General features: G+C 40.8%; 4 protein-coding genes and 1 long non-coding RNA gene across 10 annotated transcripts in view; 1 reads left to right on the top strand and 4 right to left on the bottom strand.

Moving 5' to 3' along the window:
- The window catches only part of si:ch211-285f17.1 (sickle tail protein homolog), a 108,059-nt gene extending 102,043 nt beyond the window's left edge, over positions 1-6,016 (bottom strand). The window contains exon 1 of one of the 2 annotated variants that reach the window (XM_040126430.1): positions 5,635-6,016. In XM_040126430.1, coding sequence (XP_039982364.1) covers positions 5,635-5,704 — 70 coding nt within the window. In that variant the 5' untranslated portion in view covers positions 5,705-6,016. The remainder of the gene's footprint in view (positions 1-5,634) is intronic. The other variant, XM_040126439.1, reaches the window with a different exon arrangement.
- A 3,264-nt stretch (positions 6,017-9,280) lies between these two features.
- LOC120789606 (OTU domain-containing protein 1) lies at positions 9,281-11,444 on the bottom strand. Its single transcript, XM_040126393.1, has one exon. It carries the CDS (start codon positions 11,199-11,201, stop codon positions 9,834-9,836), a length of 1,368 nt encoding a protein of 455 aa, XP_039982327.1. The 5' UTR covers positions 11,202-11,444; the 3' UTR covers positions 9,281-9,833.
- Positions 11,445-14,214: 2,770 nt separating this feature from the next.
- LOC120790236 lies at positions 14,215-15,977 on the bottom strand. The gene is made up of 3 exons (XR_005707516.1): positions 15,663-15,977; positions 14,868-14,953; positions 14,215-14,431 (listed from the first exon to the last, which is right to left on the bottom strand). It is a non-coding gene; the product is annotated as an uncharacterized LOC120790236 (long non-coding RNA).
- On the top strand, positions 14,539-19,558 carry tgif1 (TGFB-induced factor homeobox 1). The gene is made up of 3 exons (XM_040127606.1): positions 14,539-14,941; positions 16,821-17,050; positions 17,852-19,558. The coding sequence occupies exons 1-3, from the start codon at positions 14,926-14,928 to the stop codon at positions 18,512-18,514; spliced, it is 909 nt and encodes a 302-aa protein (XP_039983540.1). The 5' UTR covers positions 14,539-14,925; the 3' UTR covers positions 18,515-19,558.
- A 1,564-nt stretch (positions 19,559-21,122) lies between these two features.
- The window catches only part of dlgap1b (discs, large (Drosophila) homolog-associated protein 1b), a 90,212-nt gene continuing 83,472 nt past the window's right edge, over positions 21,123-27,862 (bottom strand). For 4 of the 5 annotated variants that reach the window (XM_040126679.1, XM_040126680.1, XM_040126678.1 and 1 more), the window contains 4 exons: positions 26,551-26,966; positions 25,260-25,351; positions 24,483-24,635; positions 21,123-23,934 (listed from right to left, as the gene is read on the bottom strand). In XM_040126679.1, coding sequence (XP_039982613.1) covers positions 23,719-23,934; positions 24,483-24,635; positions 25,260-25,351; positions 26,551-26,966 — 877 coding nt within the window. In that variant the 3' untranslated portion in view covers positions 21,123-23,718. Of the gene's footprint in view, positions 24,241-24,482; positions 24,636-25,259; positions 25,352-26,550; positions 26,967-27,862 lie in introns of all 5 variants that reach the window. The other variant, XM_040126682.1, reaches the window with a different exon arrangement.

Here is a 27,862-nt window from a genome sequence, read left to right on the forward strand (position 1 = left end):
CATTTATCACTTGTTGCAGCCGAACAGGTGAACTTCATTATCTCCCGAATTTTCACATTTGAGGTGGTGAAGTTTTTGCACTGAAACTACGCACTGCTCAAGAATTTTTGAGAAAACTATAGATACTTCATCCCATTCTCTTTGGGAAAGAACTCATGAGGGGGAATCAATGAGAAAAAAGCAGAATATAAAAAAAAGAGGACACATCAGGTTCCTCTCCACATAACACTGGCATCCCGCTTCTGGAGAGACAGAGGAGGAGAGGATGGATAATTCATTAGGCATACAAAGTTTTGATGACTCAACCAGGAGTAATTCTAGCCACAAGATACCATCTACTGTATATGTTACACACTCATTGTAAATCTCTATGCTATTTTCATGTTTTTTTGGTTTTTTTGACCTCCTTCCTCAAGAACAATTTTGATGTTAACTCTCCTTTGTCACATTTGCTTGATGAGGCAACAAAATGTCAGCAGTCAGAAAATAGTATGCAGTATTTTTTCAAGGACAGGCCAAAGAGAAGAAAAGTGCTTTCACCTTCTGGCGTTTGTAACAATAGAGCCAGATCTACTCAAAAAAGTGGGTTAAAGCACATGAAAAGGTCAGCAGAAAATTGATTAAATGTGAGACTGCCAAAGATTAATTACACACTGATATATGTTAAAAGATTATCACAATGTATATTAGGCTCCTCTGAAATGACTAAGTATTTTTATTTCTTTTTTCTTAATCATAAATGACCTTTTAAGCACAGTGAATATTGTCAAAGAAAATAGGGGATAACGAATTTATAGTAGCTTTAATAAATATGTCTAAAAGTTAAAAGAAATATTGGAGATAATTTCATTGAAAATATATTTTCAACTAAACCTCATGCACACAGTATCTGTGATTCAAAAGTATGCTCAGTATTTGAGCAACAAAAACATAAAATGGGTATCAACTCAAGGTTACTGCCTTTTATCAGAGAGTGACATCCCCAGTTAAAGCTAGAAAAACAACAGCGCATTCCTCTTTGGCAGAGAAGGCCACGGTGTACCCTTAAATCTTTGTGTTTTACACTCTAAGGGGAACTTAAGAGCCTTTAGGGGACAGGCTTTTAATCGGCTGTGAAAACAGTTTAAAACAGTTTTGTTTAGAATCTCAGGGGCTTGGCTATTTCCAGAAAGATCATCTCAAGTGCCTATCCAATGTGATCAGCATTTTCAGTGGGGCATAAAGCCCACTAGAAATGGCATTTGACACCTTCTCTGACAGCACAGCAACTCAGTAAAAGATGACATTAATAGTTGTGAGTGAACTATCTATAGAAAATATGTCTCAGGAAATTAAGGTCATGCTTTATCCTCACCTTCACATATATTTGATTTGCTTTCTCATAGATTTATAAGCTGCGATGACAGCATCCGCACCTGGTTTCTAAAATTTGACACTAGCACAGACACCATCTGCATTCCTGAGATGCTAAGAAGCACATTCTGTGATTATCTTTCCACTACAGGATTTCACATTTCCCCCGGGCAATCGCATAGGGACTTAAAGAATGATAGCTTGCAGCCATGTTTATTGTTTGTCCTGGACATTCTGACAATGAAACACTGATAAGTGACTGCAACAATTTAGTTTTAATGACAGCAAAGTGGAAACTCATCCAAAGTGAGTGTTAATAAGCTAATGGAGTCAGTAGCACTGCATGGTCTTCTGTTTATGATGACAGATTGTTCATTGGTTATTTTGTTTTGACCCTTTTATTATGTAGACAAATTCTTAGGCAAGAAACAAATCATGTGTAGTGTTTGGCTATAATTTTAAAACTTCTCATTAAAGTGAGATCAGGTAAGGTATTGCCTTTGAATAGCAAATATACTGCGTTTTTAATACAACCAAGATACCAACCAGCTGTCTTAATTTCAATCTACAATCTGTAACTTTTTAAACATTCACAATATAGCAAAGCATAAGTGCTCCACAAACAAGCTGTTTAAACTGGCTGTTGTTGGTATGAGGCGAAAATGTTGTTTTCATCAATATCATGCACGCAAATATCTTATTTACTGAAGTGATGAGGTGAGGCAGCGTGAAAGCTGTTTACTGGACAGGTGTGATCCAACACCCCCAGTCAACAACACTTCTCAATACCACCCAGTATGTTTGGAATGTGGTACATACGGGGTTAAGTGTTTAAACATAAGATATGAAAACATTGTCTAATCATCACAATTTTTCTTTTCATATTGCATGTCAAGATTCTTTAGATTAGTGTGTATATTACTAAGTGACTTTCTCCTGCTTGAAGGTCGAACTTCTAAGTTGGGTTATAGTTTTTTCCCCCCATTAAATTATTTTACTTTGTCTGCTACAATCATTAAATTTAAGGCTGCAACTAACAATTATTTCCTTAATCGGGGCATTCTGGTAGCCCAATGGTTAAAGCACATGTATAACTGCAATGGCCCTGGTTAAATTCCAGGTTATATCTCCTCTATTTTCATTACCCATTTAACAGCAAATGAATAGATTAATTGTTTTGCCCTATACAAAAAATAGTGACATGCCAATAACAATTTCCTAAAGGTCAAGGTGACATCTTTAAATTGCTTGTTTTGTATGACCCAAAGTTCAAAACCCCAAAATATAAAGTTTACTATCACATAAGACAGAAGAAAGAAGAAAATTCTTACAATTAAGAAGTTGGCTTGCAGTAATATTCGACATTTTTGCTCAATAGATGAGTTAAACAATTAATAGATGATCAAAATAGTTGCTGATTCATTTTTTGTTGACTGACTAATCAATTAATCACCTAATTGTTTCGGCTGAAAGTAAACTGGCATCATATCTAGAACTAATCGGTGTTAATTATTAATACCGTCTCTTTTAAGTAATAACGTAGTCTCATACAAAGAAAATGCATGTGTATGAAAGTGACTTTTCATCCCAGTGATATGACAGACTAGAAACAGAAGGCCGTTGAAAGAAAGTCTGAAGAAGTGCCGGGGAATGAAAGAAATTTTGGACTCACAACAGGTCTATTTAATTAACTTGGCTTGGTGGACAAGCACATGACAGAGTTCAGTTCATGCAGAAAATCTCATGAAATGAACTAAAGTAACAACATCAGTTAACAGAGTTTCTTGGCACAAACCAAACCAGGGAGTGATATAAGCCATTCCTTGTGAAGATCAAGTTAGTGATTGAGGTGGATGTTAAAGTGCTCCACCCTCTCCTCATGAGAATTGTTACCAGACTGACGGAAACAGAGAAGACAATATCTTCATTCAGCCATCCAATCAAGACTGCATATCCTTCTCCAGAGACTGTTGACATAATCCTCAAATACTGTTGGAAACCTGAGATGACGAACATTTTGGCTGAGAGAGCAGCTGCCCAGGTTGTAAAGCAACTCACTGAAAGACATATCACTGTTTTACTGATTGAATGTGCAGCTCTCAGATGACCATTCTCAAAGCATAGAATATGTTTAGAATGATGCAGTGATGAAGAAGGACCAAAGACTAATTACAGCTCCTTTCTAAATCTAAAATCTAAAGGATTCTAAAAGTAATGATAATGGCAATGCCTGTGATGCTATTAGTATTAACAAAACTGGGAAATATCTGCAACTAGATCCAGGGTATCACTGGTGAGAACCAAGAGAGCGCTGTCCTGGCTCTTTGCTAGGAAAGCATGACTCTCAAACTCCCACTGTGCCAATGGAGAACAGTGAAGTAACAGCTGAGGTCAAAATGGAAAATGGAAACATGGTGAAACAGATCAGGAACAAGGGAGAAACATGCCTTTCTTCAGGTATTCCAGAGCACAGTCGAATGTCTAAGATGAATCTGTAAAACTGAACTGGCACATACAATATGGTTAGATATACAACCAAGCTAATTATGTGCAATAAACAAACTACTCATATCTGTTGTAATATTCCATCTGCGAGATGCCAAGATCATTAGCTGGTATAGCAGTGTGAAAATAAATCGATTGATGGATGAGCCACTGTTCTTCTGCTATCCAGTTATTTATATTTAACATGTCTAATATGAGGCGTGAATGAGTTTTAAATTTTGGCTCTCTCTCCCTGAGAGGTATAGGCCAGGAAAGTAAGTCCAGCAGCAGTGCCTTGAACCAGGAATGGTTGTGAGGTTGTGCATGTGAGTGTAGTATACATGTGTCTGTCTGTGAGTGTGTACATCAGAGAGAGAGGAAAAGAAGAGACTGAAACTCGACCCCACTGTCACTTGCCTCTGGACAGCAAAAGAAACGGATGGGCTGAGTCAGAATGTGTGGTTTGCTGCTGAATCTGCCATTCTGTCCTTCCACACACCAGCCCAGCATGCCCTGCATACAACCTGAGCTCGACCTGCACACAACATCAGCATTCTTCACGCTGCTGTCTACATGCATGTTACTGACTGACCGTGACAAAGCACAAAACACACATCAAACGACCAGAACAGCTGCCATCATAGATATGAATATGTGAAAAAAACTCATATGTGCTGTCATAAAACTAGAGTGTACAGCAGATGCACCCCTCTGGAGGGCTTTGCAGCAAACTGGCAATTTTCCATTGTATCCTTGCTGTCCTGTCACTCAACCTGTCACCATGGAGATGAGCTCAGCTTCTGTGTCTCATGATGTAGTGCATACACTGCAGCACAAAGCAGCAGACGCAGGCACAAGCTGACAGTCACCCCTCTTATGCAATCAGAAGCACATCTTTAAACAATCCACTTGAGCAGTAAAAGAACTTGAAAGCGTTGATCCCATTTAATGGTCCTTAATGTGTTGTGCTTAAAGTCTGTGGGATGTAGCGAAAAGGCATCTCAAGGTGAGCGTCGCCTTACTAAGACAGAGCATGAAGAGTGTCACACTCACTGAGGAGACCTGAGGAGGAAAAGTTAGCAGCAGCACGTAAAGGGCGACTGCCACCTCAGGGAAGTGTATTAAGTGGGAACTGAATGGGCCCGTACCACTGATGCCCATGCAGAGTGGATATCAGGTTAACGGTCAGCAAAGCCGCCACAAACCAGTCATGCACGAGGAACGTTAACATGTGTAGTATAGCTAGCAACATACAGTACATGTTATGTGAGCGGTGAATACACTATGTCCGAAACAACTATCACATATTGGTCGAAGAGAGCAAATAACAGTTCACTTGATAATTGGAAGACAGGATGAAGAAAATGTATTTTAAGAAATCTACACTTAAGCAACTTGAGACCTTTTCCCCCTTGGTTGTATTTTTAAGGTTGAATTGTTTGGCACGTAGAGAAGTTTTATCATGTATCTTAAGGGTCACGGTGCATAACTGTTTCCCTTCACTAAAAGACAGCTGAGGTTTATGTATAATTACTTAAAACATATTTGTTATAATAAGCCATACATGAGAGAGAAGGGAAGAAAAAAAGATTCATAAGCTTTAACTGTTTTGCCTTCTATTGAAGGACTATAGAACTATACTGAATATCGCTGTCATATTCTTGACAGCTAAAGACAAGCTTGACAAGGCTAACCCTGAAATAACCCAGGGAGAGTTTTCCACAGATTTTTGCCTTTGGATTTACTGTTAAAAAACAAGGTCAATAGAGATGAAGCAGCTCAGTGTTTTTTGCTTACTGTGAAATTTGGGGCTTCCTTTGTGGTCACTCGGAGGAAGGTCTGCGAACTGCACCCGGTGTCCCGACATGTCCGATACCGCTTCTCAGGTCAAGCCACGCGACCACCGACTGTGTTCCCTGGTCTCCGGGTTATTTCAAAGTGCCCGGTAACTTCCGAGCACCGGGGCCGAGCTGCGTCGAGGTGACCGCGTCCCCCGTCCGTTTGTCGCGTGGGAATCCCCTCAAAGACACACTAGGCTACGCGCACCGGTGGGGAGCGTATGTCAGTGACTTTCCCCTCTGCTCCCTCTGTGTGTCTGTGCTGACCGTGTGCCAGTACTGCGGTGGAGCAGCCCGCTCGGTCCACTTTCACCTGTACCCTGCCTAATAGTTTGTGGTGCACACGAGACACACTGGAAGCAGGGAGAGGCACTTTCCCTCCTCCCGCATTACAAAAGATACAAACTTTTTTTTTTTCCCCCGGTAATGTCCACATGACTGCAGGGTTACGTCATCACTGTAAAGCTTTCAGGGAAAAAGATACATAACTCTATAATGAAGTTGGAAGCTGCGCACATATACTGATGTTACATGGATTCATGGAATTATCCAGTTGCCTAAATCAGGGAAATGACAAAATTGTCAGCGTTTAATCTGTATCATAAAATCTTGGTTGGTCAATCTACAAAATAAATCAATTCAAACTTCCTAACACAGTATTCCACAATTTGCCGCATTAACCATTACTAATCCTGAAACACTTCACGTCTTTTTTTTAAAAAGTCCATTTGAATCAGTGCGGTAGGTCCGATAACCCCACGTTGTAATCAGTTTGAAAACAAGAAATACCAATTCCTTTAATAATACAATAACTTTGTCCAAGAGTATACGGGGAGGGGGGTACACTGCCACCTAATGGAAGAAAAATGCAAGGTTATCAGCGGGCTGACATGCTAGACAGATTCAGAAAGGGTTTGTGCCAAAATGATCACGAATACCTTAATAAAATGCAATTCAGTACAACTACAGCACAGTCTAATACACAAATATATAAAGCAGTAAGCAACAATAAATAAATTTGCTCCATTCTTGTGAAGTACAGTGGCATGATAAAGTTTGGGAACCTCTGGTCAAAATTTCTGTTACTGTGAATAGTTTAGTGAGCAGAAGATGGACTGATCTTCAAAAGGCCTAAAGTTAAGTTTGAAACATACTTTTCAACATTTTATGCAAGATAAGTGTATTATTTTTGTTTTGTACAATTTTGGAGTGAAAAAAAAGGAAAGGAGCATCATTGGGCACCCTTATCGAGATTTGAGCACCCATAACTTTTACCAAGGTCTCAGGCCTTAATTATCTTGTTAGGGCTACGGCTTATTAACAGTCATCATTAGGAAAGGCCAAGTGATGCAAATTTCAAAGCCTTACGAATACTCCTTGTACTAACAATTAGGAGCCACTGCCTCCTCTAAGCAGCTGCCTAGCACTCTGACAATTAAAATAACTGATGCCCACAAAGCAGGAGAAGGCTAAAAGAAGAGAGCAAAGTGTTTTCAGGTAGCTGTTTCCTCCGTTCATAACGTAATTAAGAAATGGAAGCTAACAGGAACGGTGTAGGTCAGGTTGAGGTCTGGAAGACCAAGAAAACTTTCCAAGAGAACTGCTTGTAGGATCGCTAGAAAGGCAAATCAAAACCCCCATTTGACAGCAAAAGACCTTCAGGGAGATTTAGCAGACTATGGAGTGGTGGTGTACTGTTCAGCTGTGCAGCGGCGTCCGCACAAATATGACCTTCATGGAAGAGTCATCAGAAGAAAACCTTTCCTGTGACCCCTGCACAAAATTCAGCGTCACTGTCAGAAGTTTACAAAGGAAAGTCTAAACAAGCCTGATGCATTTCGGAAACAAGTCCTGTGGACTGACGAAGTTGAAAAAGAACATTTCGTCCGCAATGAGCAAAAGTATGTTTGGAGGAAAAAAAGCGCAGAATTTCATGAAAATAAAACCTGTCAACTGTAAGGCACGGGGGAGGATCAATCATGCATTGGGAGTGTGTTGCACAGGCACAGGGAACATTTCCCTGGTAGAGGGAAGAATGGATTCAATTAAATAGCAGCAAATTCTGGGAAAAAACGTCAGATCATCTATAAAAAATCTGAAATGAAAAGAGGATGGAAACTGCGACAGGATAATGACCCTAAACACACTTCAACATCAACAATGGACCACCTCAAGAGGCACAAGCTGAAGACTCCCCTGACCCAAACATCATCGAAAATCTGTGGATAAACCTCAAAAGAGCAGTGCATGCAAGACGGACCGAGAATCTCACAGAACTAGAAGCCTTTTGCAAGGAAGAGTGGGCGAAAATCCCCAAAACAAGGCTTCAATCTTAGCTAGCTACAAAACGCATTTACAAGCTGTGATACTTGCAAAGGGGGTGTTACTGAGTACTGACCATGCAGGTTGCCCAAAATTTTGTTTGCGGCCTTTTTCCTTTATTTATAATTTAGAAACTGTAAAAGATGTAAAAAACACAAAAAACAAACAAAAAAAACATGATCTTGCTTAAAATATTTTAAAAATGTGTCATCTTTCACTTTATTCCTTTTGGAAATCAAATAATCTTTTACTTGTTTAACTATTGACAGTAGCAGAAATTTTGACCAGGGGTGACCAAACTTTTTCATGCCACTTTACAGTGAGCCTGTATAATTTATTCAAATTAAACACAATCTAAGAAGGAGGAATCATTTTTCAATCGATCAGCTCACAACTCATAGACATGCAACCTGTGATGAGGGTGACAAGGAGATACTGCTTTGTATAAAAGGGGTCACAAGCAACAGAGCTATTTCGGTTAAATTAGTCAAGTTAGTAGTGAGTCTCATTAATTTGTACTAATGATCAAAATGTGTCCAGCAATTGCATAATAGTTATATTTGTTCCTAAATATAATTTCGATAATTGCCTATATTGTTCACCTTACTCTTTGCTGCTTGTTTATTTTAAGAGAGATAATTTGCTCCCTCACAAACTTTTACATCAGAAATGTAACTCTTGACCCAAAATGTTTTAATACCATTATTATGTAAAGGCACATTATCTATTATCTAGGCCCCAAGGCAGATGTCAAATATGACAAATTTTAAATTGAGTTTTTCTTAAACTTTTACATTAAAATATCAGTCTCATGATTATCCCTAATTATCTCACAAATTTACAAAACTGGTGAAAAAATTTAAAAGTCAAATGCCAAAAAGGAGAACATTGTAAATATCACAGCACAACATAAATAAAAACTGAGACCACATTCACCTAATACACTGACCTGAATGGGAGGCTGCAGGCTCCAGGGTCCCTGCATGTAATAAATTCCACACATCACTTTTCACTTTAGGACAGCAGGGGGGTGGAGGGTGAGTGTAGCACACATAACCTCATCTGGCCTACTATGATGCAATGTAATGGATGGATTCCATTACAGTTATTCTACAATCCAGCACCTGAGATAACATAGCCGACATTATCATTGTGATACTGAATAACAATTTCTGTGTAAATGTAGACAAGGGACATATAATCAAGCAATGAGCATATAATTTAAACATGAAAACATTGCAAATCAGGTTTCTTCAAAACTTTATTTTGAAATATTTCGTCAAAATCCTAAAAAGAACTGTAATATTAGAAAAAAAGAACCCTTGAATTGTTCTCACAGACACAAATCACACTCTCTGAACTAGTCTGATAAGACCTTTGTGCAAAAGAGAGTTGCTAAACAGATATTAAACAATGTAGCTAAGTGACAAAAATGCAAACCAAGTCTCTCGCCATTTCAAAATATTTGGCGATGGCATAAAAAGCATAGGCATTATAGAAAAATAACTGGTCTGCCATTAAGAGGCAAATAAATACTATAGACTCAAAAGCACTTACATGTACAGTAACAATATTAAAGTATTTCACTCATGTTAACATGACCCACAGTATCCAGAAGAACAGGCTCGCAAACTTTCAAACACTTTCAGTGAAAACTGCCAGTAATTTGTCGATGTTAGCATATACAAAATCCTAAGTTTGTGCACTGCACTTCCTTTCTCTCACAATATAAATCTTAGAAAAAAAATCAGTTTAAGTATGTAGAAACCAAGCAGAAACAAAAGAGTTCTACACTCTACTGTAAGAGTGCATCCTTTAACTCCCGACATATTTCCTTCACGCAGATCCATTTTGCTCAATGTACATTTTGGATAATGAGGCTGCCATTGACTTTGCCAGTTCCTCATCTCTTTTCCTCTGCATCTGCGAGTGTCTGCACCAGTCTTCATACTCTGGGTTGGGGAGACACCTGTCCAAGAGGACGTCGTAGTGACCGTTGCTGAGCCAACTCAGCCAGATAGCAGCTTTGGAAGCAGCATCCTCCCCGAGATAGTGCACCATGGTGGAGACAGTGGGGCTCTCCAAGCTCCCCCCCGTTGTCAGGTGGATGTTGACATTCAGCATCTGGCTCATGGCGAGAAGCTCAGGGTACCCGGCCCAGGCTCCATCCTGCGCTGCGTTGATCAAGAACTCTCCTACATCTCCTTCAATGATGGGGTTGAACTCATCCAAGTGGTCAGCGATGTGGTGCACCGTCTGCTCCCTAAGCTCCCCGTGCCTCGCCTGGTCCCCGTACGTGGCTTTGCACACAGCTCTGTACAGACAGTTGCCATCCGGAATGATGTGGTACCTATATTTATTCCTCTCCTGGAGGTACTTGTTTTGTTTCTCCACTTCAGCCACGTGCCGGGTGACTTTATTGTTGGTATCTCCTCTCTCTTGGCATATCTGTGGAGGTGAATCCTGCAGAACACTGAGCTCAAAGGCCCGTCTCTCATCTGATGCTGGAGCAGCTTTGCCACTGCTCATATCATTAAAATCTTCCTTTATGCGGTCTCCAGGCTGAGCTGCATTGGAAGGGACCAGCTCATCTTCATGTAATGTGGCCCATCCATTGCTTCTAAGGGGAGCATTAGTCATTAAAAACGAATCACCGCCACTTGAATTTCCTACCATCCTCTTGCATTCTTCTTCTCTGGGTCCACAAACGTTGTTACTGGTGAAAACGTGATTTGCAACCAGCTCTGGGCAGTCAGGGAAAAGCTCATCTGACCCATTTCTAAGATGATCTATTAAGTCCACTATCACATCAGTGTCACAGTCCTTACAGAGGATGCTTTCTTCATTATGCGAGTTAGGAGAGGGTGGTTTGGTTTTGGACTCCCTCATGATATGGACAGGCACAGACCTCTCCACTCCATCGGGTCTGCGGATTAATATTTCAGCAGTCGACGTGAAGTAAATTGGCCTCATGGATGAAGCTTCGTAACACGAAAAGGCAGGCATGTTTGCGGAAGAAGCTGTCTCTCTCACCGGATCCCCGTCGGTCGTTGGAGTTGTGTCTGGTTGACTAAACCCTGGTTTATCAGGCACAGAGGAAGTTGATGCTGTTGCGTTCAATCGCTCAGATCCGGTCGATAAAGTTATCGTAACTTTGCGCGACGACCTCGGGTAGTGTGTCAGCACACTGTTGTACAACTGCATTTTGAAAGAGTCCTTTATACTGAACGTCGCAGCCGGGCTGCTACGGAAGGATGACAACAACTGCTAAAAATACCCAACATGTCATCAACAACAGCAAAGTTGTAGGGAACGTTTCCATGGTCCTGAGTCGTGTTACCATTGACACAAAGACGAGTTGACTGTCTAGTTTAGCCTCCTTGCGTCATTTGCAGTTGGGGTGCCTCCCTAATTTTAGACTTCAAACCGTAACAAGACCCTGTCTGCTTCAACAGAGTCAAGTCCGACAGAATGAAACCAAAATACCTTCCGCTTAAAAGCTTTCAAAATAAAGTCCTTGTCGACGAACAATGCCAAAAGTTTTTTTTTAATACAGTGAATAATAATCTTTGTGATTAATTACATTTTCGTTACATTTTTTTTTAAAACAGTAAAATTCAGTTAACAGTAAATTCTTGGCATTTTACATGGCCTATGAAATTATAATCCCCACTTGGAAGTTTTCATTGTTTTTTGTATTACAAAAATGAAGTAGATTTAGCTTTTTTTCCACTGCTATCAATGACAATAAACCCTTTGATGTCAAAGTGAAAAGAGAACTCTACAAAACGATCCGAATTAGCTACAAATATAAAACACTAACTACATGTTTGCATAAGTATTTACCTCATTTAGTAGATCAGATCTAAATCGTAACTGATGCAGCGAAATGCATTTAGAAGTCAGATAATGAGTTAAATGGAAATCTTGAGGTTCAGAGTTAATGGCCTTATCAAAATCAATTACCTAAGCACGATAATTAAAAAAAATATTCTAAAAAAGCAATTCAAGTTTGGTAACTTAGATGATAATTGTAATAGTTATGCAGCCAAGTGGTTACTTTTAGTTTCTAATCAACTTCAGCACTCGGACCTAATAATAATGAATAACTAAAAACTTGTATGCAAAGTCCCATGTTCAATGTGATAAATTACAGGGCAATTTTCAAGTCCGATCTTTTTTTTTTTTTTTCAATATTTAATTTTCAAAAACGTTCAGAAACAAAAGAATAACAAATTCGGATTCACCCAAATATTCTGGCCATGCATGCAGATGTGCAGAAACCTCGTGGATTAGAAATTAAAAGTAACGTGGAGGTAACGTGGAAGACCCGTGCCCGATTAAAAAGTGATAATTACGATTTTAGTTTGAAAGCAAAACCTCCAATATCCGGTATCGTTCTTGCTGTCTGTAGGCAACTTGATGCAGCTCTCCGTTTTCAAGTCCTGACTGATGCTGTTTTTTCCCGCATGTCGACAAATGTAGAGGATTTGATTTGTCACAGCCAAATTACTTGAGTGGCAACGTATCAAACAGTGTTGAAGTATGCAAATAATCTATCATGTTCTTCTGGCAAACGTTTTTACTCGTTCCTTTCCCTGAATAGATTAGCGTGACTAAAGTTATAAGCATATGAAAACAGCCACCAAAAAGTCAAAGTGGACAATGGTGGCAGTACTATGTAGGCATGAAAAGAACATTACCTGAATACACACCTCTCCGTTATACACCCTTATTACATTGAAAAAGGAACCAAACAAAGCTCACAACATAGGGAAAAGGTTTCACTGAACTTGTTGAATTTCAGTTTTTATTTTGAATTTGCTGAAAGAAATAATCACATACATTATTTAACACCAGTACTTCAAGACGTCTACCAAGTAAAAAAATGTACGAGAACTAGGGTTACCAAAATTAAAAATACTAAAGTGATTTAGTATTTTAAATTGCATTTTAATTTTCCGGCAGTGTATTATTATTATTATTATTATTATTATGGTGTAACACAGTATATAATAGTGGCTGATATAGACTTAATGGCAACAGTAGGCTGCAGCATTATGCCCAACTTGCTCATGTCTCTATTTTTAATACATTGTCTGACTGTTTCAGCTTGTCCGGAGTGAAACAGTCACTCTACTTGTGTTTACTAGGAATGTGAGCGCTTAATATAGACATTACTTCAGAGGAGTCAGTTACAAGCGCAGCTGTAAAGTAAATTTATGATGAAAAAAAAAAAAAAGTCCAGAAATAATACACATTATTAATTTAGACTTTCTGTGGCGGGTTGCCCATTTGAATTTCTAATGATTGTCAGTCACTTATACCAAAATATTACAACATGGGGCCTTTTGGTTGATTTTTGCAAATAATACTCCTCATCTTCAATCATAGAATTAAATATTTTGGAGAAATAATATTTCTCTCTCAGCAGTGAGATTGATATTTTAAAAAATAAAGTTTCTTTCTTTTTCCATTGCCCTTGAACTCTTGTCACACTGCAGCATAATAACCACCAGAGGGACCTAATGTTTGACAATGCCGTGTCGCATTGGTGTACAGTTCCACGTGTACACACACGGAGGCGACATTTAGCTTCAGAGAGAAAAATAAACGCCTGCGCGGAACGAATGCATTCAAAAAAAAAAAAGAGAGAGACGTTGCTACAGCAGCTGTCGCAGGGTTGCGCACGGCATACAAATGAATGCATTGATCGCTTCCTTCGACGTACTCTTGTCTTTAGTAACCTGAACGGATGCACTAACCTCAAGCTGGTACAAGGTTGGCTCAAAAATGCCCCTGTTGCACCAATGCATATACATATATATATATAATTAGAACAATAATCCTTTAAATAACGATGATCATGAAAAGGAAATGACACACGCATACCACAACAAAAACACGATTCAGTCTCTACAGGATGAGCTACTATACTGACGATATGGGAGGGAAACGGTGCAGTGGTATAAACACAGCATTTGCAGATATTACCATAATATGGGTCCCTTATTGTAAAGCACAACACTATGGTGATACGATATGAATTTTTAAAAAGCACAGCAGGACCACAGAGGTTACTTCTACAAAGCACACACATAGAGTGTATAAAGAAAAAGCGATCCAATACCACAGACACTTCTGTACAATGTGTTACACAAAAGTTAAACCAAAAGGAGAAAAAAAAAAAAACACACAAAAAGCTGTAAGGTAACAGAACGTATTCCTGAATATCACACAGACACACCACACGGCCCAATCGCCAAATAGTAGTCTGGGGCAATAGTGTTGTGATTTTTCATTGTGGTTATTTATTTATTTATTGTTGTGTGGAAGATGTTACCACGAGGTCCGCAGTGCTCTCCGCCAGCCTGTTGTTGTTGTTGTTGTCGTCGTCGTCTTCATTCTGACTGCCCGCCCAAATAAACGCCTTTCTGCGGATCATAATTTAATATACAGAGTGAGTGAGGGGATGTTTGTTTGGTTTTGTTACTGGGTTTGAGGCAGATAAAGCTTAGCGAGACCGTATCCATGTCAGTGTAACAAGCCATGCTGATGTCAGAGATTTTTCCTCTGCCCTCCACGGTGGGAGGATCTCTGTGCGTTGAGTCACGCAGCTGTCAAAGATAGCTGTCACCCAGTTTCAGGATCAAACACACAGTCAATGAGAAAAGGGCTTTGAGTCGAAGGGACGTAGAGATCTCAGGTAAACCCCCCCACCCTCCTCAAGTCTCCAAATAAGGACGACCAGAAGAGGAGGAAAAAAAAAAAGAAAAGAAAAGAGAAACGAGTTTTGATGAATAAGGATTTTCGGAAATTCGGATACACACTTTGGATATCTGGAGAAAAGAAGAAAAACACTGCACTTACACAGAAGACAATTTTCTTCTTCGCTTGACGAGGAAAAAGTGGGCATTTTCGCACGGAGATGAAGACGAAAAAGGGTAGGTTGGTTGCTTTTGAAAAAAACAAAAAAAAACATGTCAACATTAGTTTAGGTAACGAGAGGCAACCTAGAGAACGAATAAACAGAGCGATTTCCCTCATATGCAAACCATGCAGTCTATTGTTTCCTTTCCAGACATGACAGGGGGCTTTTTCTGCCATGTGCTGGCGCGATGTCAAAAGTCGATATAGCTATGTTAGCCTATCACTTGTGTTTTTCTAGATACGTTTAATTCAAGTTTTGACACCATAACACACGACTGTGTGGCCATGTGCGGGGTTTTTGTTCTCACGGTGTTATGAGGCTAACTTCAGAAGCTCACATAAAACGTCAAAATTGAATAAAACGACGCCTGCTTTTAGTTGGAATAGAAGCTAATTTAAGTGACGAAAGCTGCATTTGTGTGGAAGTTTTATAAAAGCGATGAAACAAGTTAAAGTTGGGAGACTATTGTGAGTTGGAGAGTTTGAATTGCTACATTTTTTTACAACGTGCGAGCTTTAAAAATCTATATATTGTACCTTTTAACCGTCTAGCAGGAACAGAAACACCTTAGGCATCTTTAAATAGTATCTAAAACCAAATGTAGGCTAATGTTCATCCTGACCTCATTGTGAGAAGTTGCTGTCGCCTTGTTACATTGATGGACCTCGTGGTGCTGCTCGCACACACACACACACACACAATAGAAAACCCCTTACAAGTTGGTTAAAACTTACAAAACCAGTGTCTTCGTGGGCTTTAAGCACTTTTTCTGGCCAGTCTGTTGAACAGTGATAATTCAGAAGGACTAAAGTTAGTGGCGAAGTCGCTTTTTGCGTGTAGAAACTTTTGAATTGCATACAAAGAACCACGCAGCCCTGGATTCTTTTGTTTAGTCTGGAGACGCTGATTTGCAACAGGTCTCCCCTCCCCCTTCTCCTCTCTCCAGCCTACGTAATTACCTCATCCTGTTGGCCGCTCTGACTTGGGAACTTTCTCATTTCTTTCCCATTAGTTTGCCCCAGAGCAGACTGCACAGGGTTGTGGATTAAATATCCCCAGATTTTTGTTTCTGAATTTTCATTAACGGCGTCTGGGCTGCCTGCAAAGTACGCTGGTGGTATCCATGTGTAAAAAGTGACCTAAACATCATATGAGAAACTGTAAAAATTAGTGTTTTATTCTCCAGAGGAAGATCAAATATCCGATGTCTGGTGTTACTTAACCCTAATTGTCTGTGACATTTTGTACCATAATCAGCTAAAAATAGACTAATGGCAGACAACAATCTAACCAAAGTAGGTTTTAGAAACAGTTTATAAACAGGTTTATTTTCCCTGGGCAACACTTTTGACTTTCAGGGAGTTTCAAAGGCCCCAATCCTGTTTGAGCATGACTGACTTTGAGTAGACCTGTCTAAAACGCTACATTAAAATGATTGCAAGTCTGTAATTTTTGCAAATACTCTGCTTCTGTTCTTCAAAACAAAACCTCCCTTTATACAGTGACTGTTCTTGTGGTCAGCCCGGTGTACTTCACTTATCCAAGCATGCAAGGTGTGCTCTCAGACTGTGCAGTAGACCTGACTTGTATTTGTCGAGGCAGGTTTTATAACTGACACAGCATCAGACCAGCCTTTGTGACGTCCCCCCCCATCCCTCCCTCCCTCCTCACTCCCTCCCTCCCTCCCTCGCTCCTTATATGAATCACATGGCTGAATTTGACAGCTTGCTTCTGACACATCAGCTGCCTCCCAGATAGCTTGCTTTTGGTAAACGGCTGCAGCAGAATGGCTTGGAGACTGACAACAGGGTGCCTGACATAAGACAATACATATTCTTCTTTGTCCTGTTCTCATACACTCTCTTTTCTCTTGCTCGCGCTTGCTTGCGCAGGTTTGATGATGCTTTCTGGGAGTGAGACGGATGATGAGGACAGCGTGGACGCCCCTCTGGATCTGTCGTCCAGCGCGGGGAGCAACGGGAAGAGGAAACGGCGGGGGAATCTGCCTAAGGAGTCAGTTCAGATCCTCAGGGACTGGTTGTACGAGCACCGTTACAACGCTTACCCCTCTGAACAGGAGAAAGCCCTCCTGTCCAAGCAGACTCAGCTCTCCACACTGCAGGTATAGACACAGATATGACTGAAAAGATAAGATTATCTAAGACTTCACTACCAGTAAACCGTTATTGTAAACAGACCACTATAAAAGTCAAGAGGAAGCAAGTGTCAGCTTGACTGAATCATTTCCTGTCTAGATGACAAACAAAACATGACTGAATTGAAGGTCATTCAAACCAGCTTGATGTTGCAACACTAAAATCTATGAGACAGTGTGAGTAAACTCACTCCCTGTGTTCTCTGGGCTTGGCTGAGGCAGTTGGACAGGAATTTCCCTCCCTCCAGCCCCTTTCCATCCCAGCTGTCTGGGAACAATGCAGAGTCATTTACATAGTTAGAGCTACAAGCCTCGCTGAGCCAGTTACGACTAGCCTGGAGGACTGAGGAAAAAATAAGAAAGATGACCATGATTTCTGCTATGACAAAAGTGAATAGTTTTTATCGAAACTTATTTTAAATACAGGATTAAGAAGTCCAAATTAGATTTTTGGATGGAAGTTAATGTTTAGCATTCCATAGTTTGAGTTGTGATCATTATATTTTGTGTAAATCTTAGAAGTCAGGTTTTTTTCAATTTTCAGTGCTGAAATGAAAAACAGGAAATGTCAATGGTGTGAAATATATAGTCTATTGTGTGATGGGTCTTGTTTACCCTTTCATGGTGATTTCTCCTTTGTAAACACAGGTGCAAGCTGCACCTGGGAGTAAGTGCACCAGCAGATTTTCCTTTAAACTGCAAGGCAGAACATAAATGAGCCATGTGATACGGCTTTCTCACAGCATGGATTTTTGTTGTTTTTTCCAGGTGTGCAACTGGTTCATTAACGCACGGCGGCGACTTCTCCCAGAGATGCTGAGGAAAGATGGCAAAGATCCCAACCAGTTTACGATTTCCAGGAAAGGTAGCAAGGCTGGGGACAGCTTCTCTGACAGCTCCCAGTCCCCAAAACACAACAGTCCTGCAGCCAGTACAGAGGAGAGCTTCGACAAACGTGTTCTCCACCCCTCCAGCTTCGAACCCGCCATGCCTGGTGTCCTGAGGAAGGCAGTGTCCCCCTCCATACCCTCTCCAACCTCCACGTCCCCCTCTCCGGGGCTCATGCCCACCCGCCCTTCTGTCATCTGTCACACCACTGTCACCGCAGCAATGCAGGCCAGCCCGACAGCCTCCCACGCTTCTGTGCCAGGAATGAACTGCGACAGGGCAGCTGAGCTGTTGCAGTCTGCACAGGCGTTACTCAGGTGCCAGGATGAAGGGCCAGGCATCCAGCCACTCCCCACCACTACCACCATCCTCAGCAGCACCAGCATGGAGGGCAACCTGAGCCCCCGCAGCGGGCTGTTCAACACCCCTCCCCCCACCCCTCCAGACCTCACACAAGACTTCAGCGGCTTCCAGCTCCTGGTGGACGTGGCCCTCAAACGGGCTGCAGAAATGGAGCTGCAAGCCAAACAGCTGGTCTCCTAAAGGGAGAAAGTGAAGAAGAAGAAGAGGAGGCAATAGAGACTGACTTTGTGTCTCGACTATGGGACTCATTGTTCCATAGTCTGAGTTCAGTGACTTGTCTGCACGCAACAGAGAACAAATCCACATGAAAGCCTGATCATTTCTATTTTTGGTATACCAATCAAATTGATGAGGATGTTTGTTTGTTTGGTTTTTTTTTTGTTTTTTTGTTTGTTTGTTTTTAATTGAGAAAAAAAACTGTATTGAGGTGCCTTGGCTGTAAGTTGTTTATTCATTTCATATACATGCGTATGTATCTACATGTGTATCTTATTTGCACACAGGGACCAAAAATGTTATCAGATATAAATGCTGCCTGTCTTATGTCTTTCCATTATACTGTATATCATTTTAGAGAACAGAGCAAGAGCTAGAGCTAGAATCAGCCCTCCTTCACAGACCAATCAGGCGGATTGGTTGCATCCACACACGTTTACTGTTTTACATTTCAGAGATCAGTTCATTATTGTTCTGCCTCATTTGTTTGCACACTAAAGGCAGAGGAAGGTCATCTCAGTGTCTTAAACATACTTTGCTCTTGGCATCTATGACAAACTTATTCACTACTGTAGTAAATGTTATGTGTTTTCATGAGTATGACTATAGTTTTGATTTTGTAATTTACTTTTACTTTTAGCTATTTTAAAAGAAAAAAAACTTCTATGCTTTTTTTTTTTTTTTTAAACTCTTTTTCCCACCAAGGGATATTTCAGATGACCAATGTAGCAGGTTCTTAGTCTGAGCCTTCATCCCATCACTCAGCGAAAACGACGGCCAGTGGACTGGAAAATTAAACACTACAGATGTCTTTTCTGCAATTTGCTGTTTTACAACCTGACAAAGACAGCATTTTTTGAGATCACCAAAAAACATTTTCATGTATAATAGGACCATTATATGCTTAATGTGACATAATGCCCAATGATGTGATTTCTTTTCATACTGTGCAATGTTTGTGGCAAATAGGGGTCACATGGGATTCAAATAAATTTTTGTTTTTCTACATCTCAGAATCGATCATTTTCATTATAGCATTTTCCCTCCTGTGGATCATTCAGATCACTTAAATCCTGCACGCATCTGTACAAGCTGTATTCTTGTAAATCCTGTCAAACTTGAACATTACTGATTTATCCCTTAAGGATCACAAGAGTGTATTGAGTCAAAATGTTCAGTATATAAAAAGATGAGTACAGGAGGACAGAAATAGGTTGGCGTTCATGTCTTTCCGGAGGCATTCAGAGGCATTCCTGTTTGTGAGAGGTTTACAACAGCTACTGCCAATTAGCATAATCCTGCATAAATTAACACGGGCAAACAGCAGACGTCAACAGTTTCTTCCCAACAGGGCTTTATGTGTGTTTGCATCTCAATAGAGTCAATGTAAGGCAGTTTACAACTGAGTATGCTGCCTCGCTCAACACTAGGCGGACAGCTGTTCCCTTCTGGTCCTACTACAATCGTAAAGACTCTCTATTGGTCTCAATAGGATTTGTTGTCCGTATTTGCTGAGACAGCCACCCTTTCATTTATTATATGTTCTCTGAAGCTCAAAACAAACTAGTATCTGATTTGACTTTTAAGTACAAATTTGAGGTACTTGAGGATTTTCATTTCATGCCAATTATACTGCTACTCTGATACATTTCGGAAGGAAATATTGTACTTTTTTACTCCAGTAAATTTACTTCACAGGGATAGTTACTTTACAGATTATGATTTTATGTATGAGACAAATGACCATCTTATATAAAATATGTTGCTTTATTACAGATTAAATAGTATATAAAATACTTACATCAGATCCCTCTTAACTAACTACAGCAATACAATGCTAATTTAAACTGTATAATATTGTAACACTCACAGACATTTTTAATGCAAGACTTTTACTTCTACAAGAGTCTATTTACATTGCGGTATTGCTACGAGAGAAGGGTTCTGAACACTTATTCCACCACCGGTTAGGACAATTGGTTATCTAAAACGCATTATCAGTTGTCAGTGGCTGGAGCATTGCCCCCGAAGGCATGCCCCTGCTGACCATTAACAAATATTCAGAATGCCTTTTGAGTTTTCCACCTTTTGTCAGATGCTGCCTGACAAAAGTGACAGCTCATGTGGCAGAGGTTGGGTCCAGTCAGGAGGATGTAATCACTAATAAGGGTTTAAACAAACCTCCAGGAGCACAGTGGGCAGTTGTGGCCCACCATGGTAGGCCATGTGAAGGGTAGACTGACCCAGGGCCAGGCCTTATACAAAATGAAACCCACTACTGCAACCCCCCCTTTTACCCCCCTCCCACCCCTGAACTCTGGCCACTGTAGTCAGCATGCCTCCCCTCAACATGACTGATGTGTGAATGACAAATCACCAGAAGCTGCATGTACAGGAGCGGTGAGGCTAAGCCGAGGCCAAAAGTGCTGTCTAATTATGGGGACCCGCCCCTGCGGAAGGGAAATGCCCTAAAAACACACTATGCTGGCCTTGTAATCTGTTTAATTATATTCCAATTGAAAACACATGGGGAGGCGGGGAAGAAATGAACACAACAAAATTATGGCAATGATATTTTTTTAATGCTGATAAGAGCTCATACACGTGCCATAACATCAACAGTGTAATAACATTAATTACAAAATGTATATCTGCTTAATATGTTATTGACTGGGGTTTTTTTAAGCTTACATTTACATAGGGAAACATTCATTTATGTACAAATGTTTATTTGAATGTTTTTCTCTTATTACTACATCACAAGCTTCAGAATTGCCCAGATAGCTGGAGTGTCTTTTGAGTTTAGCAATTAACCACAATCCAACATTCTGGTTGGTAACTCCCTGCTATACCAGGAGTATTATATTGATATGTTAATATAATAAACATAAATAAGAAATGAGTGGTTTGACAGACAGTTTAATTCAAATACAAGTTCCAAAGTAAAAAAAAAATATCTAAAATGAGCTTCACCTACATAAAATGGCATTAAGTTTTAACTAGTATTACTTTTATGCACCCTCTCTAAAATTTATATCGACCAACTAAAGGAAATATAAGTCATACTGTACGGTTACTTCATCACTTGAGTTTTTTCACAAACAAACGTCTCTCAATGAAATCTTCAGGTAGCGTTCAATAGAGACAAATAGCAGGAATGATGCCTTACCTATAGTTATCCAGTGGCACAAAACTTTGTCAGATCAATACAGAGAATTGGACTACACACCAAAGATCTGCTATTCCGTTGTTAAAAAAATCATTTGATGTTAAACCGGCTCAGGATTGTCTCCACATTCAAGCAGCTGACAGAAATACCTTGTTACACTGAAATAAGTTGGGCTGAGATGATGAAGAGGAACATCATTCAAAAGATGACATTGACACCATTTCCTTTATTTAAGAACATGGCCTATCTTGGTGACTGGAGTTATATACAGTAAGAGACAAAGCCATGGGTCACATACAGCCACATGAAGCTGGTCACACTCTCTCCCTTCATCTCACACACACACACACACACACACACACACACACACACCCACCCACATTCACACTCACACTCACACTCACACTCACACTCACACTCACATTCACACTCACACTCACATTCACATTCACATTCACATTCACACTCACACTCACTCCCACACACACCCCTGAGACTGCTGTTGTGCTCAACTATCATATTAGAAATTAAGGCTGATCACTGAAACAGAAAAGACAAAAAAGGTGCCTGTCATGCTAAAGAACCAACATACATAAAACAAACACAGTATAAGGGCCTTGTTGTCAGTGCATTATAATAATCACAATGTCAATAAACAGTCATTGTTCTTCTAATCAATAAATCAAACATGAATACAAAATATTAGAAATTGTGTTTTTTTATGACCTTCAAATAACTGCTTTTTGGAGGCAGAGATAGTGCACACACAGTGAGGAGAAAGTAGTCCCTTTTCAGTCCATTAGTCTAGATACTGTCAAACCTTGTCTAAAAATCACATAGTAAAATATAGTACAACTACTACTTTTGTACCAAATATCAGTATTTTAGCTTAGTCTGTAACACTGAAGAGCTTGAATGCAACATGAGAAAAGAATAAACCTGTTTAAAAAAAAAACAAACAAAAGATCAGTTACCTCGTGTCAGCATGCATGACATGTCATTATATGTCCTTTATACAAAAATGTTTTGCTCAGTTTCTAATGAGACAAGATAGGCGGTTTGTTTCCAGGTTGTTGCTACCTTGATAATCAAAAACCACTAGGACCATTCAGCCCCAGAATTATTAGGTTTGTGGCATTTTAAAACAGTGATTCTTCCAGTGAAATGTACTCTTTGTTGAGCCCTAAAAATGCACTCCTGGCTCAAAAGCCCCCTTGCTTAACCTGGAGGAGCCAAATCTGAATTGACCCTTGACCTTTCCTACAGGGTCGGCCTCCTGGCACTGGAAAGACCCATTTTCAGACAGATGGCGAACTGTGTCGCTAACCGACACTATAGTTTCCTTGTCTGGTCATTTTACCATTCTGTTCTAATGTTTATCATCATTGTACGTATTTTCAGATTCATATACTGGGATTTTGGTAAAAGTATAAATAAAATCAACTTAATAAATATATCAAATATGAGTTAATAGGTCTGGTCTGGTCTCTCCATTTGATTTGATGTACTTGATCTGAGCAGATCAGATCAAATACATTGCTCAGAAGTTTGTGATTGTAAGCATGTGTATACAAAAACAAACTCCACATGCCCATGCATGCTCCCTCCCAGTTTTCCTTTGTAATCCTCAGTTCCTGAAACACATTAATACATTACTGCTGTGCTACACCTGGCTTGAATATGTAATATCAGGTCACTTAAAAAAAGGGATTTATAAGAGACTTCTTTGGGAGTGAGGGGTGGGCGGAGGTATGGGGGAAAAAGGAAGTGCTACATCAAAGCTAGGAGAAGGAAAGGAGGAAGGGGGGCAGATAAATAAATAAATAAATACTGTAAATGTACATTTCTTGTTCAAACAACTCCCATCGTGACTGACCCCGCAAAAGTCCGCGGGGTCAGTCCGCAAAAAATATGATTGTATAATGTTAACACCCTAGCCTTACCATTCAGTGCTATTATGTGTATAGGGCATGTGTGTAGGTACATATGTTTGCATGTCTCATAGTCTGGTCTGAGCCTCCGGTATATAGATCTCAATACTGTCTGCGCTCTCGGTAGCAGAGCTCTGCCGAACCGATGCAGCACGTTTGGCAGCTAGCAGGCGCTTGCGAGCCTCCAGACGCTGGCGCTCTGAGCTCTCCAGCGAGCGGTCCCTAGCCAGGGGAGGGTGGCCCTTCTGGGGCTTCTTTGGCACGGGAGGAGGCATCCTTCTTTCCTGGACAGGAATGACAAATAGTCTTAAAAACAGACCACTGAGTCCTTGTGGCAAGCTGCAGCTGAACACAGTAAGGAGCAACACAACTGCAGTCAATTTGCATAGGGGTTAGAAAGAGCACTGTAGCTGTTGCCGGCGTAATGTCAGAGCATGCAATTTTGAATGAGGTTATGCTTCACAGTAGCAGCCGTTTGTGTGGGGTAAGAGAGCACGGTGGTGGCCATTGCGTGAGGTAAAAGTGACCATTGGAGATGGACAGGCCCCAACAGTGCATGGCAGGTAGAGTAGCTTCTCAAAAGCAGCTCACTGTCGGCAACAAGACAGAACAAAACACACAAATACAAGTGGTGACGTGAGGCAGGCAACATGACAGTACACAACAAATATCTGCATGCTACAACAAAGCTTAGCTGTGAATCATTAGGACTCTCATACAGTAATGACAGCAAATAACATGCGTGTTAGTAAGGCATTCGAAAACAAAACGGAGGCTAGGTGAATTTCATCATTTGAAATGGCATTGAATGAATTTTTCCATGTGTCTGCACCTGAATTTCTGGGGGGGTCAGAGGTTTCCAGTTGTTGGACTTGAGTTGGTGGAGTTCATCAAACTTCAGGCTAATGTTCTCGATTGACAGCTGGAGCATGTCCCAGAAACCTGCCAGGTCCTGGGAGATGGGCCGTGGATGTGCATTTGGATTCTGATACACAAATATTGCATACGTACACACATGTACACACACACATACAAAACATGTTGTTTATATACTTATACACCTGCTACATTTTTGGAAAGATGCTGTTGCTGTCTCATGATTCAGTCTTACAGCAGCCGCATGAATCACTGAATTGGCTTTCAAGTAAGTCGAATGCATATTGAGGCACATGGTATTTGGAATTCAAATGACAGATTTTGAATTCTATTCTAAACATCTGGAGGTACTAGGCTTGTATCCAGAATATGGCTTCGATTTCATTCACTATGGCAGGTCTTATTGTTATATAATCAGTAAATTATGCAACACATGTGCTTGTAATATTTTGACATGCAAATGGAAAAAAAGGTTAATATCTGCAAGAAAAAAGCACAAACAGAAAAGATTTAGCGTACTTAAACACAAAAATCCAAAAATCCTTTTTTGTCAGGGCTCTAGTTTTCACACCGCGAGATCTTTTTTTGTATGTGAAAGACAGTAAGGGGGTACAGATGCACACTCCACACTAGATGCATAGTAAATGAGCACTTGCCTGTCCTGTCAGGATGATTTGTGCAGGATGATGTCAGTGTTTGGGGGGGGGCATGCAGAGGATGAGGTGACACATACCAGATTCTCCTCACACAGCTCCCGGAACTGCTGGAACTTCTGGGACATCAGCAGCTGGGCACTCCCCACTGCACTGCGGATCTTCCCCAGGACTGCAGAAAGACACAGACAAACATGCACGCAAACACGCACACACACACACACACACACAGAATTCACAATGCAATTACTCACAGAACCGCATACTGAAGGCATGTTGCAACGCTAGCAGGGAGGGTGCAATAGTAATGCAACTGAAAAGGATGTGCAAGAATCGTCTTTTATACGTGCCTCTCATGAACAGAAATCATTGGGCAAAGTGAAATAATTACCAAACTGCTCCAAAATGATTAGTTATGCTCTCAAAAAATAGAAACTTGATGAACACCCAATCCAAAATGCCACATTTACAGTACATATGAATATTTTTAGCTGTTGTCAAATCAAACATATGGTCCTAAAAACATATTTTAAGAATGCAATATTTCATTTCTCGTACGATGCCAGTTTGGCAGACTTATATATGAGATAAACAAGGCTGTAATGCATAACCTGACTCCAGTGGTCAGTCTTATTGACTCACATATCCCTGTGGAGAGGAACTGTCACTGCATACATTACTCGACATGAAGAGAATTGGATCAGAAACTGAGAGGGGGAGTAATGAATCTCCACTACAGACACAACCCCTTCAGGATGTGTGTGTACTTGTGTGTGCGCACACATGGTAGTGTGGGATCTGGGAAAACGTAACCTTGAGACAGCCTCTCTGTTCTGCACATTCTGTGAGAGAATCTCTTGCCTGGAACCATAACAACGCACTAGCTGCATAAGCAATGACATTTTCAGTAAGACATGAAATCAACTGCGCTCTAAGGACAAGTATAAATGCAGTGCCTACTTCCTGAAGCTTATCTGCTCCATCTGGTATGTGCATGTGAGTAAAACATATTTAGACGAGTGCATACAGACATATACTACTGTTTATGTGTATGCACGTGTGTTACGTTAAGATCAAATAGTTGCATGGAAGAAGCACTGAGAGAAACCCCTTCACTCTGTTTGTGTTAAAGATCATTATACAGTGTATCTAGAGGACAGATGTGTGGCTGGGGCCAGCAGCGGCCTATTGATAAGTATGCACGGTATGTCTGTGGAGGCCATAGGGCCTGAGACAGGAACAAGCAGCTATTGTGGTCCAATACCATGAATACCTGCACCCATCAAATCAGAGGAGAGGAGAGGAGGACAAATAATAGACCTAATATCAGTGTCTAATATCCTGGCATGTAAAACCTATGATTCAACTCACTCTCTTCAGGCAGCTCATTCTCCATCTCATCCTGCGCCATCTGTCTACACCAGCCCTCCATACGCTCTGTCTCGGCCTGCAGCAACTTGAGGAACCAGCGGCCGTCACGGGGGCACACCGATCGGCTGGCAGCCTCCAAAGTGCCCACCTCTGGCTCAGCCACGCTGTCCATCCAAGGATCTGGAGGGGGCAGGATAGATGGATCAAACCCCACATCCCCGTAGTCATCTCCAGCGCAGGCATGATAGTGATTCCCCGAGCCTTGGATGCTGACAGTAGAGGTGGCAGCATCGCGGGAGTGCTGCCGTGGCATGGTGGCACAGTGACGCGCTGGCAGCCCTGGGGCATCTGTGGGGTTGTCGAGGTCAGCCTGCACAGCCGTAGTTACGCTGTTGGAGCGGGTCATCCTGCGGTAACTAGGAGAGGAGGCAAGAAAAAGGTTGAGTGGAAAACAAACACGTGTTGTTCTTTTTTTTTCTCATGTTATAGATGTGATTTTATGCAGTGACTGATCACACATACTCATACTGTATAGTAATTCACATTAGCCCCTTCCTTTTAGCACCAATTATAATAATATTGTTTACACAATTATTGGAGGTGCTCCCGGTATGAAAAATTGAAATGATCACAGTGATCTTATCACTGATAATTTTGGATATCTTTTGCAGTTTGGAATGTCTTATGTGTGTGTGTGTGTGTTTGTTTTGTCACCTGGCTCATTCAGAAGCAACCAAGCGTGCAATCGTCTATAACACCACAAATCCTGCTTTGGGGCTGATGCAAATACAAAAATTGTGCAAGCACACACTCATACACACATACACACCTGGGACCCTCCCCTACAGCTGGATGTGCCATATCGTATTTGGCTCAGAGGCTTTGTGCCACTGTTGGGGAAGCCTTTGCCAAGTCCCTCCGCACTGTGTGCAACAGCACACACTCATGTGCAAAGATTAAATCCACATACACACACACACACATTTGGCTATGTTCTATAGAGCAGCTAACTACCCCAGTAATGAATGGGACGCCAGAGGGATGCAGGTGTTTTGGGGGGAAAAATTGGCCAGCTAACTGCACAGTGATTGGGCAAACCTGCAGTCTAATCACTGCCAGATTACAACTCAAAGTGGTACAAGACTCAAAGCACATCATTTATTAAATACTACAAAAACGTACCAGTGTGCTACTCACTGAGCCACTTAAAAGTAACTGATACACTTTGCAGCATATGTTAGAGCTTGCATGGACAGGAGTTTTAAAGATACAAAGAAAAAATAAATGCAGAATAGTACACATATGAGCTCAA

The sequence above is a fragment of the Xiphias gladius genome, chromosome 5 (assembly GCF_016859285.1).
Source record: "Xiphias gladius isolate SHS-SW01 ecotype Sanya breed wild chromosome 5, ASM1685928v1, whole genome shotgun sequence".
NCBI lineage: Eukaryota > Metazoa > Chordata > Actinopteri > Istiophoriformes > Xiphiidae > Xiphias > Xiphias gladius.

Excerpts from the sequence above, each read along its gene's own strand:
- LOC120789606 (XM_040126393.1), bottom strand. The coding sequence starts at position 11,201 with ATGCAGTTGTACAACAGTGTGCTGACACACTACCCGAGGTCGTCGCGC.
- tgif1 (XM_040127606.1), top strand. Across the intron at positions 17,051-17,851 it reads CTCAGCTCTCCACACTGCAG|GTGTGCAACTGGTTCATTAA; the intron begins GTATAGACACAG and ends TGTTTTTTCCAG.